At 32.6% G+C, this 16,074-nt stretch overlaps 1 protein-coding gene across 1 annotated transcript; it reads left to right on the top strand.

Moving 5' to 3' along the window:
* The first annotated feature begins 5,378 nt into the window (after positions 1 to 5,378).
* LOC136774034 (piggyBac transposable element-derived protein 4-like) lies at positions 5,379 to 7,069 on the top strand. Its single transcript, XM_066728076.1, has 2 exons — positions 5,379 to 6,605; positions 7,058 to 7,069. The coding sequence occupies exons 1-2, from the start codon at positions 5,379 to 5,381 to the stop codon at positions 7,067 to 7,069; spliced, it is 1,239 nt and encodes a 412-aa protein (XP_066584173.1).
* Positions 7,070 to 16,074: the final 9,005 nt, after the last annotated feature.

Here is a 16,074-nt window from a genome sequence, read left to right as displayed (position 1 = left end):
TTGTTTTTCAGATTAATTAAAATTAGACGTTTAGAAAAGAAACCAAGATATACTACAGTATTACAGATCCTTAGTTTCGAGGACGTTAAGTCACAAAGAAATAAAGAAAATGGAGACGTTCAAAGTCGAATGCTGTTAAGTAGATGAGATGATAATGTTCCTTCAAATATTAATTTTCATTAAAGAGTTTTGATAGTTATACAATCAATTTGATTTTAGGCTTACACGTAGTGACATCAATTAATATTTTACAGTCAATATGCAACTTTATAAGATTATAATCATGTAAAGACCATCAGTTTAACATTTTCCATCTTACAGGCATACGATGGTGGAAAGTAGGAAATTGACAGCAGAATATCTAAGAAGCAGAGGCTTCAATGATATTCTCTGTAGTATTTCCTGATCAAGAGACACGGCAGTGTCTCGACGGCAAGTACATAAAAGTAGGTATAGAAGTGTCTATACCGCCGTCGAGGCACTACCCTCTTATACAGAAAGTTTGGCCGTCTCAATTTTCAAATCGATTTATCTCTGTGAATAATCCATTGTCATTGCTTATGTAAACATTTTCTTAAAATGGATTTGAAAAAGCTTTCATTTGAGCCCACGAACATGAAAATCGGTTCACGCAATCCAGAGATATCATACTGTGTTATCTATATATATGCCGAAATATAACATTTTTCTCCTTCCTCATCTCTTTTTTCAGCCAAAATGTATGTCTCGGGCTGAAGTTGGTCGCTAACGAGATAATAAACTATACCCAACGACCGAACTGTGTTTGTGAACTGTCAAATAAAGTCGATATGATCGATATAATTAATCCGGCGACTATTGTGAATTGTATATTCTAATGTGAGGTTATTTGTATTTTTAATGCAGTGAGGTTATTCATCGTGTTGCGATATTGTATCTATTAATTTTCAAAATGATAAATCAATACAGTGATAGAAGAAGTCGCACGAATTAGATAAGTACAACATTATATTCTTTTATAACACAGGATGTAATTACTTTGTGGTACTGTGTGGTATTTCTTTTTCAGTTTATATTAAGATAGAACATTTCCATTTTCATTACTGAGGATAGAGCAGATTGGGTTAAATAATCAAAAGATAACTACATAATTATTTAAACCTTAAAGTAGCTTAGGAATTTGTTATTATATTATTTACATATATTTTCAAATTGATAAAAAAATACTCTTCAACGCTAACAGAAATGTTAACGCTGAACTTTTAAAAAATAGTTAAAACTTTGAGTCCATCAAAATATTTTACTTTTACGCTTGAATCACATTTCATTTTATTACCTGTATTTATTAACTCAGTTATCTGTTAGATTTTTACGGTGAAAATATTTCTTTCTTTATTCAAATCTATTCCTTAAAGAGTCATTGATAAATACAGGTTATAAAATGACATGGGATTCAAACATAAAAGTGAAATACTTTGCTTCACTTAACAGTTTAACTAGTATGGTTGAAGTGCATATAATTTTGTGCAAAAATATACCATCGAGTACTAACAATTGTCTAACCCTAATGTAATTAATGTCTAACGACTACATTATTAAGAGAAGATGGTAAATAATTGAATATCTGAAAAGATTAAAAAAAACTAGTATACTCAATGGTATTATTGAATTTACTAAATTATGTACATTATCATATGGTAAAATATGTATAATTGACGAGTTATGCATACTTTACCATATGGTAATGTACATAATTTAGTAAATTTAATAATTCTATATAGTATACTAGTTTTGCTTATCTTTTTATAGTACAGTATCTGTTTAGAATGTACATAGATAAAAATTAATTTTTTATTTATCTTTAATTCAGGTCATAGTAAAGTACTTTGGTATTATGCAACTACGGAGCTTTGGTTGTGCAATGGAAGCAGCAATTTCGAATATGGTCAACTGCTGATAACTGGATGTATCTGTTTACTAGTGAAGGAAAATTGAAGCCAATGGGCTATAGTTTTTCAGTTACAACATATTCCATGATGACATATACACAAAAATGTCCTTGGGAGCCTAACAAACAGTGGAATGTTTGCACGAACAGCAATGGGGTATTATGGTTTTGGATGAAGTGCATATAATTTCTTGCAAAAATATTCCATAGAGTACTAACAATTGTCTAACCTTAATGTAATTTATGTCTAACGGCTACATTATTAAGAGAAGATGGTAAATAATAGAACATCTGAAGAGATTAAAGAAAACTAGTATACTCAATGGTATTATTGACTTTACTAAATTATGTATATTATCATATGGTAAAATATGTATAATTGATGAGTTATTGATACTTTACCATATGGTAATGTATATAATTTAGTAAATTTAATAATTCTATATAGTATACTAGTTTTGCTTATCTTTTTATAGTACAGTATTTGTTTAAAATGTATAGAGATAAAAATTAATTGTTTATTTAATCTTTAATTCAGGTCATAGTAAAGTACTTTGGTATTATGCAACTACAGAGTTTTGGTTGTGCAATGGAAGCAGCAATTTCAAATATGGTCAACTGCTGATGACTAAATGTTATATCTGTTTACTAGTGAAGGAAAAGAGAAGCCAATGGGCTATAGTTTTTTAGTTACAACATATTCCATAATGACACATACACAAAAACGTTATTGAGAGGCTGAACAAACAATGGAGTGGTTGCAGGAACAGCAGTGGGGTATTATGATTTTGGTTGAAGTGCATATAATTTAGTTCAAAAATATTCCATCGAGTACTAACAATTGTCTAACCCTAATGTAATTTATGTCTAACGGCTACATTATTAAGAGAAGATGGTAAATAATTGAACATCTGAAAAGATTAAAGAAAACTAGTATACTCAATATGGATGAAAAAATGCACGTTTATTCTCAATTGAAACTTAGTCCAAAAATTAATGGTTTCCACTCCATTAGGCAGCACCAGAAATCTGACCAGTTTCAACAGTGTATAGAGATTAGCGAAATGAACATCTGAGGACCCTGACACAGGAAATGTTATAAGGACGACTCGCCAATGTATCTCCTGTGTCACCTTTGTCAAGAATTAACAGCATAAATGTGAGAGTAATTGGTGATAAAAAGAAATGTGGTATGCAAAACGACAATGTCAGCTTTAATTATATGCTTGATTGTAGTTTATTTAAAGTTTTGCGAATTGCTTGTCCAGTCTTGCCCCAGTGTCAACTCAAGTAGTTGATGAAACTAGTGAAGTCTGGCAAGGTCAGATGGTGGTAAAAAGTCAAATGTTGATAAACAGAAAATGTAAATTAATTAAAACATACATTTTACTTAATTATTTTTATATGTTGAAAGTATGTTTATTGATTGTGAAAAATGTAATCAAACTTTTATTATAGTGAAACTGAAAATATTAAACAAGTAGCCGGGACATTAATTATGAAGTTCATTTATGCAGAATGCATTACAAATATCAATAAATTCAATGTGTTGACTGTGATATTTTTTCAATATTAATATATATTATTTTATTAGTTAAGCGCTGCTGTATCAAAAAATGAGAAGTGTGGAAATTTTCTTTAAATTCTGTAGAAAAATTAAAAGAATTATTTAATTTTTTAAATATTATACTCTTACAAAACGGTTATGAAATCCCACAAAAAACATACTTCGCCTGTAAAAAAAGGCGGCAAGTACATAAACCATTTATCATAAATAATATAGTAAAATTATCGAATTAAAAAAAGTAGTGAAATCCAAATATTAGGCAAGTGTATTTTTTCACCTTAGCAAAAGTTAAATTTTTGAAAAAAAAAAGGAACAAAAAGTTACTTGCCGGGCCCGTAATGTACATGCACAGTGAGAAATAGAATCGTCTGTGGTTCGGCTAACTTCACTCTGTATTTTAACATGAAATTTGCTGTACTACGCTATAGCTGAATCTCACACACGATTCAATTTCCCACTGTGCATGGACACTACGGGCCCGGCAAGTAACTTTTTGTTCCTTTTTTTTTTCAAAAATTTAACTTTTGCTAAGGTGAAAAAATACACTTGCCTAATATTTGGATTTCACTACTTTTTTTAATTGGATAATTTTACTATATTATTTATGATAAATGGTTTATGTACTTGCCGCCTTTTTTTACAGGCGAAGTCTGTTTTTTGTGGGATTAAATAATTCTACAATATGGTAAACTTTACATCACTGTAATCTCCATATAATGAACAATAGGATTATTGGTAATATGTGTTGTTAATATATACAAATGAGATGCATTAGAAAGAAAGTGGATTAACCCGCAAATTTTGGATTTTTAGATATAAGATATCTAAGTACTTGAAAATTTCAAAAATTAAAATTGGAAAAAGAATAATGTAAAGATGATTATTCCTCTATCGCGCTTAATATATCTCATATGTACCAATCTGTAGAGATGGCAAACCTAAGATTGTAAAGATAGGTAATGGTTCGCTACTTTTGGAAACGTAATTGATGATAAATAAACGATATTTCAATTAGTATCCAGGGTATACCACTGAAGGTGCATTAGAAATTGGACATAAGATTTTATTTATCTTCGAATCTATAATATATGTGAATCTTTGATTCAGGATCCCGCAGAATTCATATAAGAAGACATTAAAGCTGACTTTAATAATTACGGAGTTAAATAAGTTTCTACATCTACAAACTATTGCGCTTTCAGTCTTACATTCTTTAACCCTTTCGTTACGAGCGCCGGATGTAGCCGGCATCCACTCGATGACGTCTGTGGACGAGCGCCGAATGTAGTCGGCATCCACGCAATGACCTGTGTATACGAGCGCCGGCTGTAGCCGGCATCCACGCGACGACCTGTGTGTACGCGCGCCGGCAGCAGCCGGCGCCAGCGTGATAGCGCTTGTCCAATGGCCCCGCGATACTTTTATTTATTTCGTTGCTATGCACGTAGCATATCGATGGCATTTGTCACTGTTTGGTTTGTTTTCATTTGTTTTATTCTAATAATAGGACATGCACTGAGTTGGGGGCAATCGGGACAAAAATCACGCTTCAATCTTCTTCAAACTATCAGAGAGTAATATTCATCCGGGTTGCATTCTGCAATTCCATTGACCCGTTTTTAATTAATCCCACTAAAAGTGTATTTCAAAAGCACATAATATATTGTCTACGTCTAAATAAATTTCTTCCGTGTGTTCTATTCGGGTGTGAAGTATTTGGTCCTCTAATTATATAATAGTATAACAAGAAATCTTCCTTGAAGCATTGCAAGAAACTGGATAACAGGTATTAAATTTTCAAGGTTCGTAACATTTATTTAAAAATTTTATTTGGAGCTTTCTTTAGTTTGTTTTATAAAATCTTTTTGCATCCCCCTTATCAGAATGTCACGACGAAAAATTCTATTCGGTAACCGATCTACTGATTCAGAAAGCGAATTAGAGGATGAAAATCAAAATAATGTTACACTACAGAGAAAGAAAAAAAAAACTATATGTAGTACTTCTGACTCAGAAGCAGAGAAGATTGAAGTAAATGGCAGTTATTGTGATATATGGACGTCAAAAAGATTTGTCCCTAAAATACATAAATTTTCGTCAAGAGATTCTGGAATTAAAGGAAATATCAGTAGATCAGCCAAAATGTTAGACTATTTCCAACTTTTTGTCTCGGAAGAGCTCGTAGGGCTGATTGTAAGAGAGACAAATGAATATTGGGAACAAAAGAATGATAATATAAACAATTCTGATAAAACAGGAATAGCCGAACTATACTGTTTCTTTGCTGTGTCATTTTTAATGACACGCAACAAAAAACTAGCCTTAGTAGAATACTGGAGTAAGGATAAACTGCTGCGGAGTGACATTTTTGCAGAACTCATGACCAGAGACCGGTATTTCAAATTATTACAAATGTTACATTTCAATCATATGGTCGATCCTACGAACGATCGTTTAGACAAAATACGAAACATCATTAATATATTAAAAACAAAATTTAATCAAGCATTTCAACCGTATCAACGTCTGTGCATTGACGAGAGCTTGCTCTTATATAAAGAAAGGCTGTCGTTTAAACAGTACATCCCGTCCAAAAGAAATAGGTTTGGTGTAAAATCCTTTATTCTCAGCGATTGTCAGACAGGATTTGTACTAGATTTAATTGTATATGCTGGATCATCTACAATGGTACATAGTGAAAATCAGGATATTGGAAAATCTGGCGCAATAGTTGAAGCACTTATAAAACCGTATCTGGGAAAGGGCCATACACTTTATGTGGACAATTGGTATTCAAGTCCAGCTTTATTCAATTTTTTACATAATAATTGCAAAAATGCGTGCGGAACGGTTAGAAAACGGAGGAAGGGAATGCCGAAAATTGACGAAAAGTTAACAAGAGGAGAGGCAACATTCCGATCATGCACTAATTTATTAGTGATAAAGTGGATGGATAAAAAAGAAGTATATATGCTGTCTACCATGCATAAGCCAGAATTTGAAACGATAATCAGGCACGGAGGAAAGAAAGTTATACGAAAACCTGTATGCGTATTGGATTATAATAACTCCATGGGTGCAGTAGATAAAGCAGACATGGTCATCAGCACGGTAAATTCCACTCGCAAAACCTTAAAATGGTACCGCAAACTTTTCTTTCACTTGTTGGACATTTGCATGTGGAATGCGTATTGCCTTTACAAAGACAAAATGAAAGAACCGATATCCATGGCAAAATTTCAATTACAGCTAATTAGGGAAATACTGGGAAAATATCACCAAGCTACAAAACGTCAACATTTAACCGGCAATAATCATCCGGGAAGATTAACGGAAAGACATTTTCCTTCCATTTACAAATCGGGAGGAAAAAATCGAAGTAGACGGTGCGTCGTTTGTAGTGCAAACGACAAAAGACACGAATCTAAGTATGAGTGTAAAGATTGCAATGTGGATTTGTGCGTATATCCTTGTTTCAAAATATATCATTGTGAATTACATTACTAACAATTTTAATTTGACATATTATTTACAATAAATTATATTTTCTTTTATAATTGTAGACAAGATTATAATATATAAACATTTATGTAGCAAAATGACGTGTTTTAAGCTTTTTAATGTCTTCACGTAACCAATCACAAGCTTTAATATGATATATAAGATAAGAGGTGAGATTGCAAACTATTGTCAGAGAATCAAACAATTAACTTTGCTGTTTAAGATAATCCTGGACAATAATAATTGCAATATCTGTAAACATGTCACTATGGAACACGTATAGAAGAGTATGATCTGGAAAAAGACAAGGTACCGTTGAAAGACGTAAGTCCGAACACCAAATTGCCGACTCACAATATGCACACTTTGCGGAGCAGCTCTCCGTTCAGTGGCGCTACTCCGGCGGCGCGGTGCCCCGTTCGGTGGCGTTGTTCTAGCGGAGGGGAATGCCGTAACGAAAGGGTTAATACGGAAATATTTCAATTTTTTTCTATCTTTGTGAATTTAATGAAAAAATTATATAATTTTACCAAGGGATCATAAATATATGTATGTATATATTTATAAATACGCCATTATCTAATAAAAATAAAATAATACTTCAGATGGTAACAAAATTTAGACTTAAAAAATTAGTATTCAAGTGTGATACTCCTTATTGTTAAAGTCATCATATATTAAATCGCAAAATTAAATAATAGATTTCTATCCAAAAACAACAATGTGAACAAAACGGAATAAATAATTTTAGGATATTATATTAATAAGTGCGCAGCTTCTATTATAATATAACTTATATTTAATGTAAATGTATTTTTTTCTTAAAATTATTAACATAAGCTTTAATCTGCACAGCTGTTCTATGTTCATTAAAAACAGATGTGTTTGATTTTAGCAGATTCTGACATTCCCCAATAGTAGGCAATGAAGCTGATTTAATATGTATCTGGAAGGTTCTTTGGACCAATTCTTTTTCATTCTCTGACCATCGTATGCGTGGAATAACTGGAACAAAGAATAATAATTCAAAATTTGAAAATATATAACATTTATGGTAACGTAGTTATTTATTTCAAAGTAAAAAATATTCTTATACATAACTAGAACTAATAAACATTATTTAAATGTGGTAAACTTACACTTCACTTGTTTATCTTTAGGTTTCTCTGGACTACTATCTTTACTGCAGCAAGAATCGTATTCAAATTCATTTTCAGCTGAAAGAATAACAGGTCCATTATAAGAAGTTAGTGTTCAACGAATTTATTCTTCATACATAAATAACTCAAAAAATAGCCAAGTTAACATATTAATTTTTTATACCAAACATCTATACATTGTCTTTCGATTTACACTTATAAATGTTTTGTACGAATAATTTGTATCTATTGCAGTTACACAACAATAAAAATATTTTTGTCTACGGCTTCAGAAATTTAAACTGGTATATCCTGTAAAATATAAGTAAATAATATAATCTACTTTCTCACATTTGATGTTTTGTTTTTTCTTATTGCATTTATATATTTCCTTTTTCTTTCTTCTTATACGCATTGGCTTTTTCGACACGTCTTTTTTAACCATTTGATCCTCGCTTGTAGTAGACTTGTTAGAAGCTGCAAAAAATATATTTATTTTAATAAGAAAGTTTTAGTTGGAGTAAGAAGAAACGGGGGACTGGAAAAATATGTAACTTTTTATGTTGATTGCAGTCAATTACCTAGTGAATTTACAAATATACTTGATGAAGATAAAACTGCAGATGGGTCATCCTCCTCCTCAGAATCTATTGTTTGGTTTACATTATTAAGAACATCATTACACTTTGTTATTACTTTTTTCGCTGTTGGAGTGGCAATTTCCAATATTTTTGACATTTGACATATTTCTCTTGAAACCAATGGTCTTCTGTAATATTCCTTATGTATATTAATCGCATGTCCTAAATAATTAGCTAAATCAGCTATATCTTGATCTCCTAACTCCATAGCAGAACACATGGTGGCTATCTGCTTTCGAAGTGTAGTGCCTCGTAGAGTATCTGGTGATTTTGCTCCGCATTGTTTAGCAAGTTTACGCAAAACGTCACAAGCCACTAAACGTCTGTGATGTCTATTTGTATTTAAAGACGGTAGAGCAAATAAATATTCATTATTTTTTGGCACACCACTTTCATTTCGATATTTTAGGATCAGATTTAAACTTTTTTTAATTTCCATATGAATTAATACTGATACGGTTCTTCCTAATTTGCCGCGTATTGTAAATCTTTCATAAGTCTTACTGATTTTTTGGCACTGTTTAGATAAAGAGTTATATAAATTTTTATTCGAATCATCATCAGTGCCTTCGCATGTTTCAAAGTCACTAACAGTTGCTTTTGAAATTTCTCCTTGTCTCCTACGATTGAATAGCATTAATTCTGTTAGACATATTTCACTTAATGATATCCATGAATTATATGAAAAATTTTTGTTGAGATCTTCGTAAAAAGCAACGCGCTTATTAATTAAAAACTCATTTAACTTTGTTATGTCATCGGTAGAAGGTAAATGTACCTTCTTCTGCCGATTTCTTTTGAATTGTGCCTCGGTTGCTTTCCGATTAATAGTTTAAAATCCTTGTATTACTAATTTTATAAAATCTTTTGTCAGTCTTTGTTTCTCTTTATCTTCTATTTCAATGTACAGTGTTTCGAGAAATTTTCCAATTTGCTTCAATGCAGTGCCTATTGTTAATATATTTGTAGGAGACGAAAAAGTGCCACTGTTTTCATCGTACCCTGCTACAATACTAGCAGATTTTAAGCAATACTGAAAATTTCTGGGTCTGTATAGTGATGCAAAATCTTCAATGTTATCACATAAATCCTTAGCGTTAATTAAAAATCTACCCAAAAGTCTTAGCTCCGATCTTATCATCGAATAGTTTTCATGTGAATATTTTTCACTTTGATTATTAGCATACAGTAATAATAACTCGTCATATCTAATCACTTCTTTGATAGGGCCATCCTGAATGTATGGGAAAATATATTTTTTAACAATCGTATTTGCAGTTTTGTGTAATTTTCCTTCGGTCATTCTACAAAGCGTTTTTGCAGCTCTCATTCCTTTCAAAACGTTATTAGTACACACAGCAAAATGATGCCGGATGTTGGATTTCATATAGTGACCTTTACAGTTTGCACAAGCTGTGTAATCGCGTGGAGCCTTAGTTATATTATTATTTGGCATTCTACGAACAATTAGTTGACCACTATTTATCGATTCATCAGTGTTATGCCGATAGTCTCCCTCTTTTTGTATTTCTGCTATTAAATTTTGACGATGTTTAGAACCCTTCGGCCATTTTAAAATGTCTTTCACCTTCTCTTCATTTGAATGAATCTCTGTCAAGTGACGACTTATTTTACATATTAGCTTATTACAAAATAAAAAATTATGCTTTTTTACTTTTCGGTTTGTTAAACTTAAAGTAGTGTCATCTGGAGCACCACTTATAGCATTTGTCATTAGCTTCTGTATAAGTATTTGCTTATCTATTCCAGAATTCGGCACTTCACTAGAATAATCTTCAATGCCATTCTCAGTATCACAGGCTATAGAAATCGTTTATAAATTTAATTTATTTATAATACTGAAAAGCAATAAATAGTTTAACTCACTTGCAGATATGTCAGAAATTATTTCTTTTTCCGTAAAGAGCGGTAATTCCTGTCTATAAATAAGGAAAGAGATTTTAAGTATAAACATGTTTCTCGCATTTATTTCTTTCCTGATTAAAAGTAATAATAATATTTTAATTATAATATACCTGTCATCCGTTGTTTGAGGATCAATACTTTTCTCTGTCATTTCCTTTTGACGTAAAAATTCTACTGCTTCTAAATCAAGCGCTTGAATTAATGATCTTTCTATTAAAATAAAAACGAAACAAACAAATCTGTTAATAAGTACTTTTTTCTAATATTTAAATATACACTCTAAAACTAAATTAAATATGCAGAATATAAATTTAAAACTCATGACTCATTATTTATATATCTTTATAAATGATCGGCCTCTAAAGATGAATATCGGGCACAGGAAGGTAAAAACCGGATTTGCTATTACAAAAAATTTAATAAAAAGAATGATTTAAATGTTGCAGAAGTATTTTATATTTAGCTTTAATTTTGTAAAAGTAATACTTGGAATTATCTCTAAAAACAGTATAATATTTTTTAGTCTACGTAAATTTTAAATATTAAAAATAAACATTTGTAAAGAATCTACACTGCATACTTTTAAATTTATATTCAGCATAATACGAAAAACTAATTGCAAAATACCATTGTCTGATAATAATAAGGACGAAAAGTGATGGTTTGCATCATGAAAATCGATTGATTTATCTAACATGCTAATGTTTGTTAAAACATCTTCACACAATTTAGATAGTGATTCTTCATGTTTTTCTGTTTCTGCTATAGGTGTGCTATGTTCCGTTTGTATTTTCGCTACAGATATATCATGTCCTATATGATCAACATTCGTAGTTTCAGTTAATTCCGAAGAATATAGATTTTCTTTCAAATTAAAGATTTCATTAACGCCAGTCACATCTTCTTTATAAATTTGAGATGTAACACCTGGAAAGAATCACATGTACATGCTATGTTAGATAATTGCTTAAATCATACAGTTTATTTAGGTATACATTTATAGTTTTATAATAATAAATAAATAAAATAGAATGCGTTTGAAAACTTTTTGAAGTCGTTGAAAGGGAAACATTAAGGAAATTCGATAGTTTAAGTAAAAACTAATTATTCAAATCTATTCTAAGAAATTTAATATATAGCAATATTAACTTCGTATTTAGCTGCAGGAAATCAAATTCACATGACTAACCATCTTAAAATAATAATAATTGATCTTCTAACATTGAATTTTTCCGGCTATTTTGCTTAATCTTGTAGTAATAGATATGTCGGGACTCGGAGAGTTACTCATATTTGCAGACAGTGAATTAATTGGAAATTATTCACCAAGTTAAATAAGATTTTAAATGTAGTATGTAATGTATGTATGAGTGTATAAGTGCTCGCACACAAGAGCAAGCAGGATGAGTGTGGCAGCAGCGGCGAGCGCGTAACCAGCAAGCAGGTAACTGCGCACAAAAGCAAGAGGTAGTGAGCCAGTTGAGATAGCATCCGACCAACAACTACCACACTTGTGCTCACTCAAATAATTAAAAAAGGTGTTAGAATCAAAGTACACATTGTGTTTAGTTATTTATACAGTCACTTGCATGATACCTTATTGTACAAACCAGATTATAGAATATACATCGAATTACAATAATTAAACTACATCACATTGGCGACGAGGATAAAGAAGATTAAAAGTGATTTTTACAGTGAATTAGCATACATAGTTTGCGTGTAAGATTAAGAAATCTTTCAAAGGGAAAGCCATTCAAGCCACGTGGTGATATAAGGATAGATGATATAAAGCTAAGTGTTATCAGAATATTACATCATCATAAACTATTGGGTACAAATATTAGATTCAAATTTACGATAAAAGGAAGTATACTTAGTGCAGTGATTTACAGAGTGAGTAACAGCAACTAATATTTAAAGCAAAAATCTCAATACGCAGGCACGCCGGTATTAGAGAATGTGAGAACATTCAGCTTATTCACACATAGTATACGTATAGCAACATATACAGTGTGTATATCAAAACACAAGACTACATAGTCGTTATTCGTCACGCATATAGTATACACATTGTAATGGATTCTTCTACCTCGATGGGCTGATCGTGATAGTTATCTTCCTATTACCTTCGGCAGTCCTTACATTCGGTACTTTCAGGGCGCCAGTTGGTCGTGTGGGTGACCAACAACCCAGCTTTAACATAGGGGTCTTACCCCGCCATTCCAATCGTATGCATTTTTCCAATGGGTTGATTGGTAGTGCACAGAGGACGGTACGGAAGCCTGGTTTGCTCAGTGTGCTAGGTCGTGGAGAGAGGGGAGGGTCCCTTACAGGTAGCCCGAGCCTCGCGACAATAGACACACTCTCCCACCCACCCACTCACACATGTGAGGGGAGGTGAGGAGACGAGAACATTTTCGAGATCTTTTCTCATAGGGGACTGTCAGGGTGGTGCATCCCCGCAATGCCCAAGTCCGCGGTGCCATGCGCGTTGCCATGGACTTAGCGGCGGCACCCGGCATGCAGCAGAAACCTACCATACCTGCACAGGTCCCGTATGCATTGATAGCATACAGTGTGTTCGTTGCGTAGGGAGCAAGCTCACCTCACGCACACGGACACACTCATCGGTGAGCCAGTGTGGTGTACGTCCGCCTTGCGCGACGTCCCAGGCCCGACTCACTCTCTTATTTCCCCCTCCTCAGGAGACTAGAGAATTCGCCTTTCGCAGGAGTCCCTGTACCCACTTCTCCTCGTCTCAAGCCACCAAGTTACTTGGCACAGCCCTGCCTTGCTCGCTTGGTCGGCTTGGACTTTTAAGTGGAGCGCCGGTCTTTTCATCCGGTCTTCTGACGGTCCACAGGGATGTTCCTAGACGGTACTTCCTGTCCACTCGGAAACCTATGCACCGAGTCGGTAATGTAGGGTTTGAAATAGCCACTACTAGTCGTTAGCTTCTCTTTAATTTCTTTATTAAATCCGGTATCTTGATACGTAACGAGAGAACCTCGTTACAACATATAGTGTGTAGAAGAAGCAAAAGGTCGAACATATTAAGTATTTATGTTGTTGTCCTCTAACAGGCAGCAGAGTACACACACTAGGTTCACGACAAACGGATGGAGCGGATCTCATCCATAACAATTGGTAATCTAAACAAAGAACAGTTAAAAGAATTGCTGAATACATTCACATTAGCAGAAATAAAAGAAACATTAACAGTATACGACTTAAGAAACATATTGCGTAAACTACGAAAAGTACAACAAGATTACAAAGCTAAACTAGTTAAAACAAGGAAAGAGACAGAAGAAAACGAAGAAAATAAATTTGACAAAAATAAAACAGCAGTTGATACAAAAGAAAATTTTGAAAACGCTGAAACAGTTAGCGAAAGGGAAGAAATAATTACAGAAACACATACACAGCCAGAGGACGACTCAAACATGGATAAACACGTAGACATGGAATACGACAAAACCAAGTATACTTGGGACGAATTTGTTATGAAGTGGGAGTTTTATTTCGAAGGTCACGAAACACCTAAGAAAAGACAGACATCGCTTTTTCTCACGAAATCAGGACACGAAATATTCAAATTATCGATAGATTTATGTGCACCTGATAAACCAAATACTAAGACTTTTGAAGAATTAACTAAATTAATAGGTGAACATTTCTGCCCAAGAAAAAATGAACAAATGGAGAGATACAATTTTAGCTTAGCAGCACAAAAACAGAATGAGTCAATAAGCGGCTTCGTAGCGAGATTAAAGGACTTATCACTCAATTGCAAATTCGACAATTTAGAAGACATGCTACGCGATAAATTCGTTTGTGGAGTAGCAGACCAGGATACACGAGTAGCGTTGTTTAGCGAAAAGAACTTGGATTACAAAAAAGCAGTGGACATCGCCATGACAAGAGAAACAGCAGTGAAGAATGCCTCACAGACACATAAACAAGGAGCACAAGCATCAGTTCAACACCTGAATAGTCAACCGCAGCAGTATAGAAGTAAGAATTTGTATTCGCACAACAATCAACGTATTAAATCACAGCAAGGTGGTAAATACAATAAGAACTTTAATAATGATGATAACAATAATATCAAAAATGCGAATTTATATTGTTATTGTTGCGGAAAAAACAATCATACAACAAATAATTGCCGTATCAAAAATAACGCAACGTGTAATTTTTGCAAAAAGATGGGTCATTTAGAAATAGCATGCATTACTAAGAAAAAATCATTGTCAAAAAATAATAATACAAAAAACAGTAAAAATATGCATTTACTGGAAGAGGATAGTGATTCCGATACGTATGAGAATAATGCTAAATGTAATAAAATAAAATCTTCCAATCGTAATTTTGACACTGATTTTTATACAATTAATTTTGAAATTGATTATTCATGGCAAAATGACCTTACATGTAATAAAATCATGGCAGAACCTTTATTTACAGAGGTTAAAATCAATGACAAAGTAATTAGTATGGAAGTGGACACTGGAACATATGTCACTGTAATTTCAGAAAATGATAAAAATAAATTTTTTTCAGATATTAACTTAGATAACGTAAATATAATTTTATCAACATATGGGGATAAACAATTGCAGCCATTAGGCAAATTAACCAATTTAAAAGTCCAGTTCAATAACCAAACTAAATACTTAGATATATATATAATAAAAGGCAAAGGTCCTATGTTGTTAGGTAGACAGTGGTTAAAAGTATTTAACCTTTGGCCAATTGAAAATTTCGCGTGTTTGGCAATAAACAAAAATACAAAAAACGAATCAAAAATGTATAAATTAGACAGCGAAGAAATAAAGCAAAGGATGCTAACAAAATTTAAAAACTTATTTTCAAGTACTCAAGGATGTTATACTAAGAGAAAAATACATTTAGTATTTAAAGATAACGTAAAGCCAGTACAAATGAAACCGCATCATGCACCCTTTGCTTTACTTCCCAAGATATCAAAAGAAATAGAAAGACTGGTAAATTTAGGGAACTTAGAAAAAGTAGAATGCAGTAAATGGGCAACACCAATAATACCAGTACTTAAGAAAAATGGAGAAGTTCGTATCTGCGGTAACTTTAAACTAACAGTTAATCCACAATTAATAATTAAAAGGCATCCGATACCGTTAAAAGAAAAAATTTTTAACACATTGAGAATTGGTAAAAAATGGTCGCAAATTGATTTAAAACACGCGTATATGCAATTTAGCTTAGATGAAGAATCTAAAGATGCACTAACTATAATAACACATGAAGGTTTGTTCAGATACTCAAAATTACCGGAAGGTGTAGCATCTAGTCCTGCAGAATGTCAAGATATCATAGAGGATATTCTTA

Source organism: Prorops nasuta, unplaced genomic scaffold, assembly GCF_024137725.1.
Source record: "Prorops nasuta isolate Cenicafe-Biocafe unplaced genomic scaffold, Cenicafe_Pnas_1.2 PNAS00001, whole genome shotgun sequence".
In the NCBI taxonomy this organism is placed as follows: Eukaryota; Metazoa; Arthropoda; class Insecta; order Hymenoptera; family Bethylidae; genus Prorops; species Prorops nasuta.
Note: the sequence above shows the minus strand (reverse complement) of the source record. Positions and strands in the feature narration are given on the sequence as shown.

What these genes read in the sequence shown, in the direction of transcription:
- LOC136774034 (XM_066728076.1), top strand. Translation starts at nt 5,379, where the DNA reads ATGTCACGACGAAAAATTCTATTCGGTAACCGATCTACTGATTCAGAA.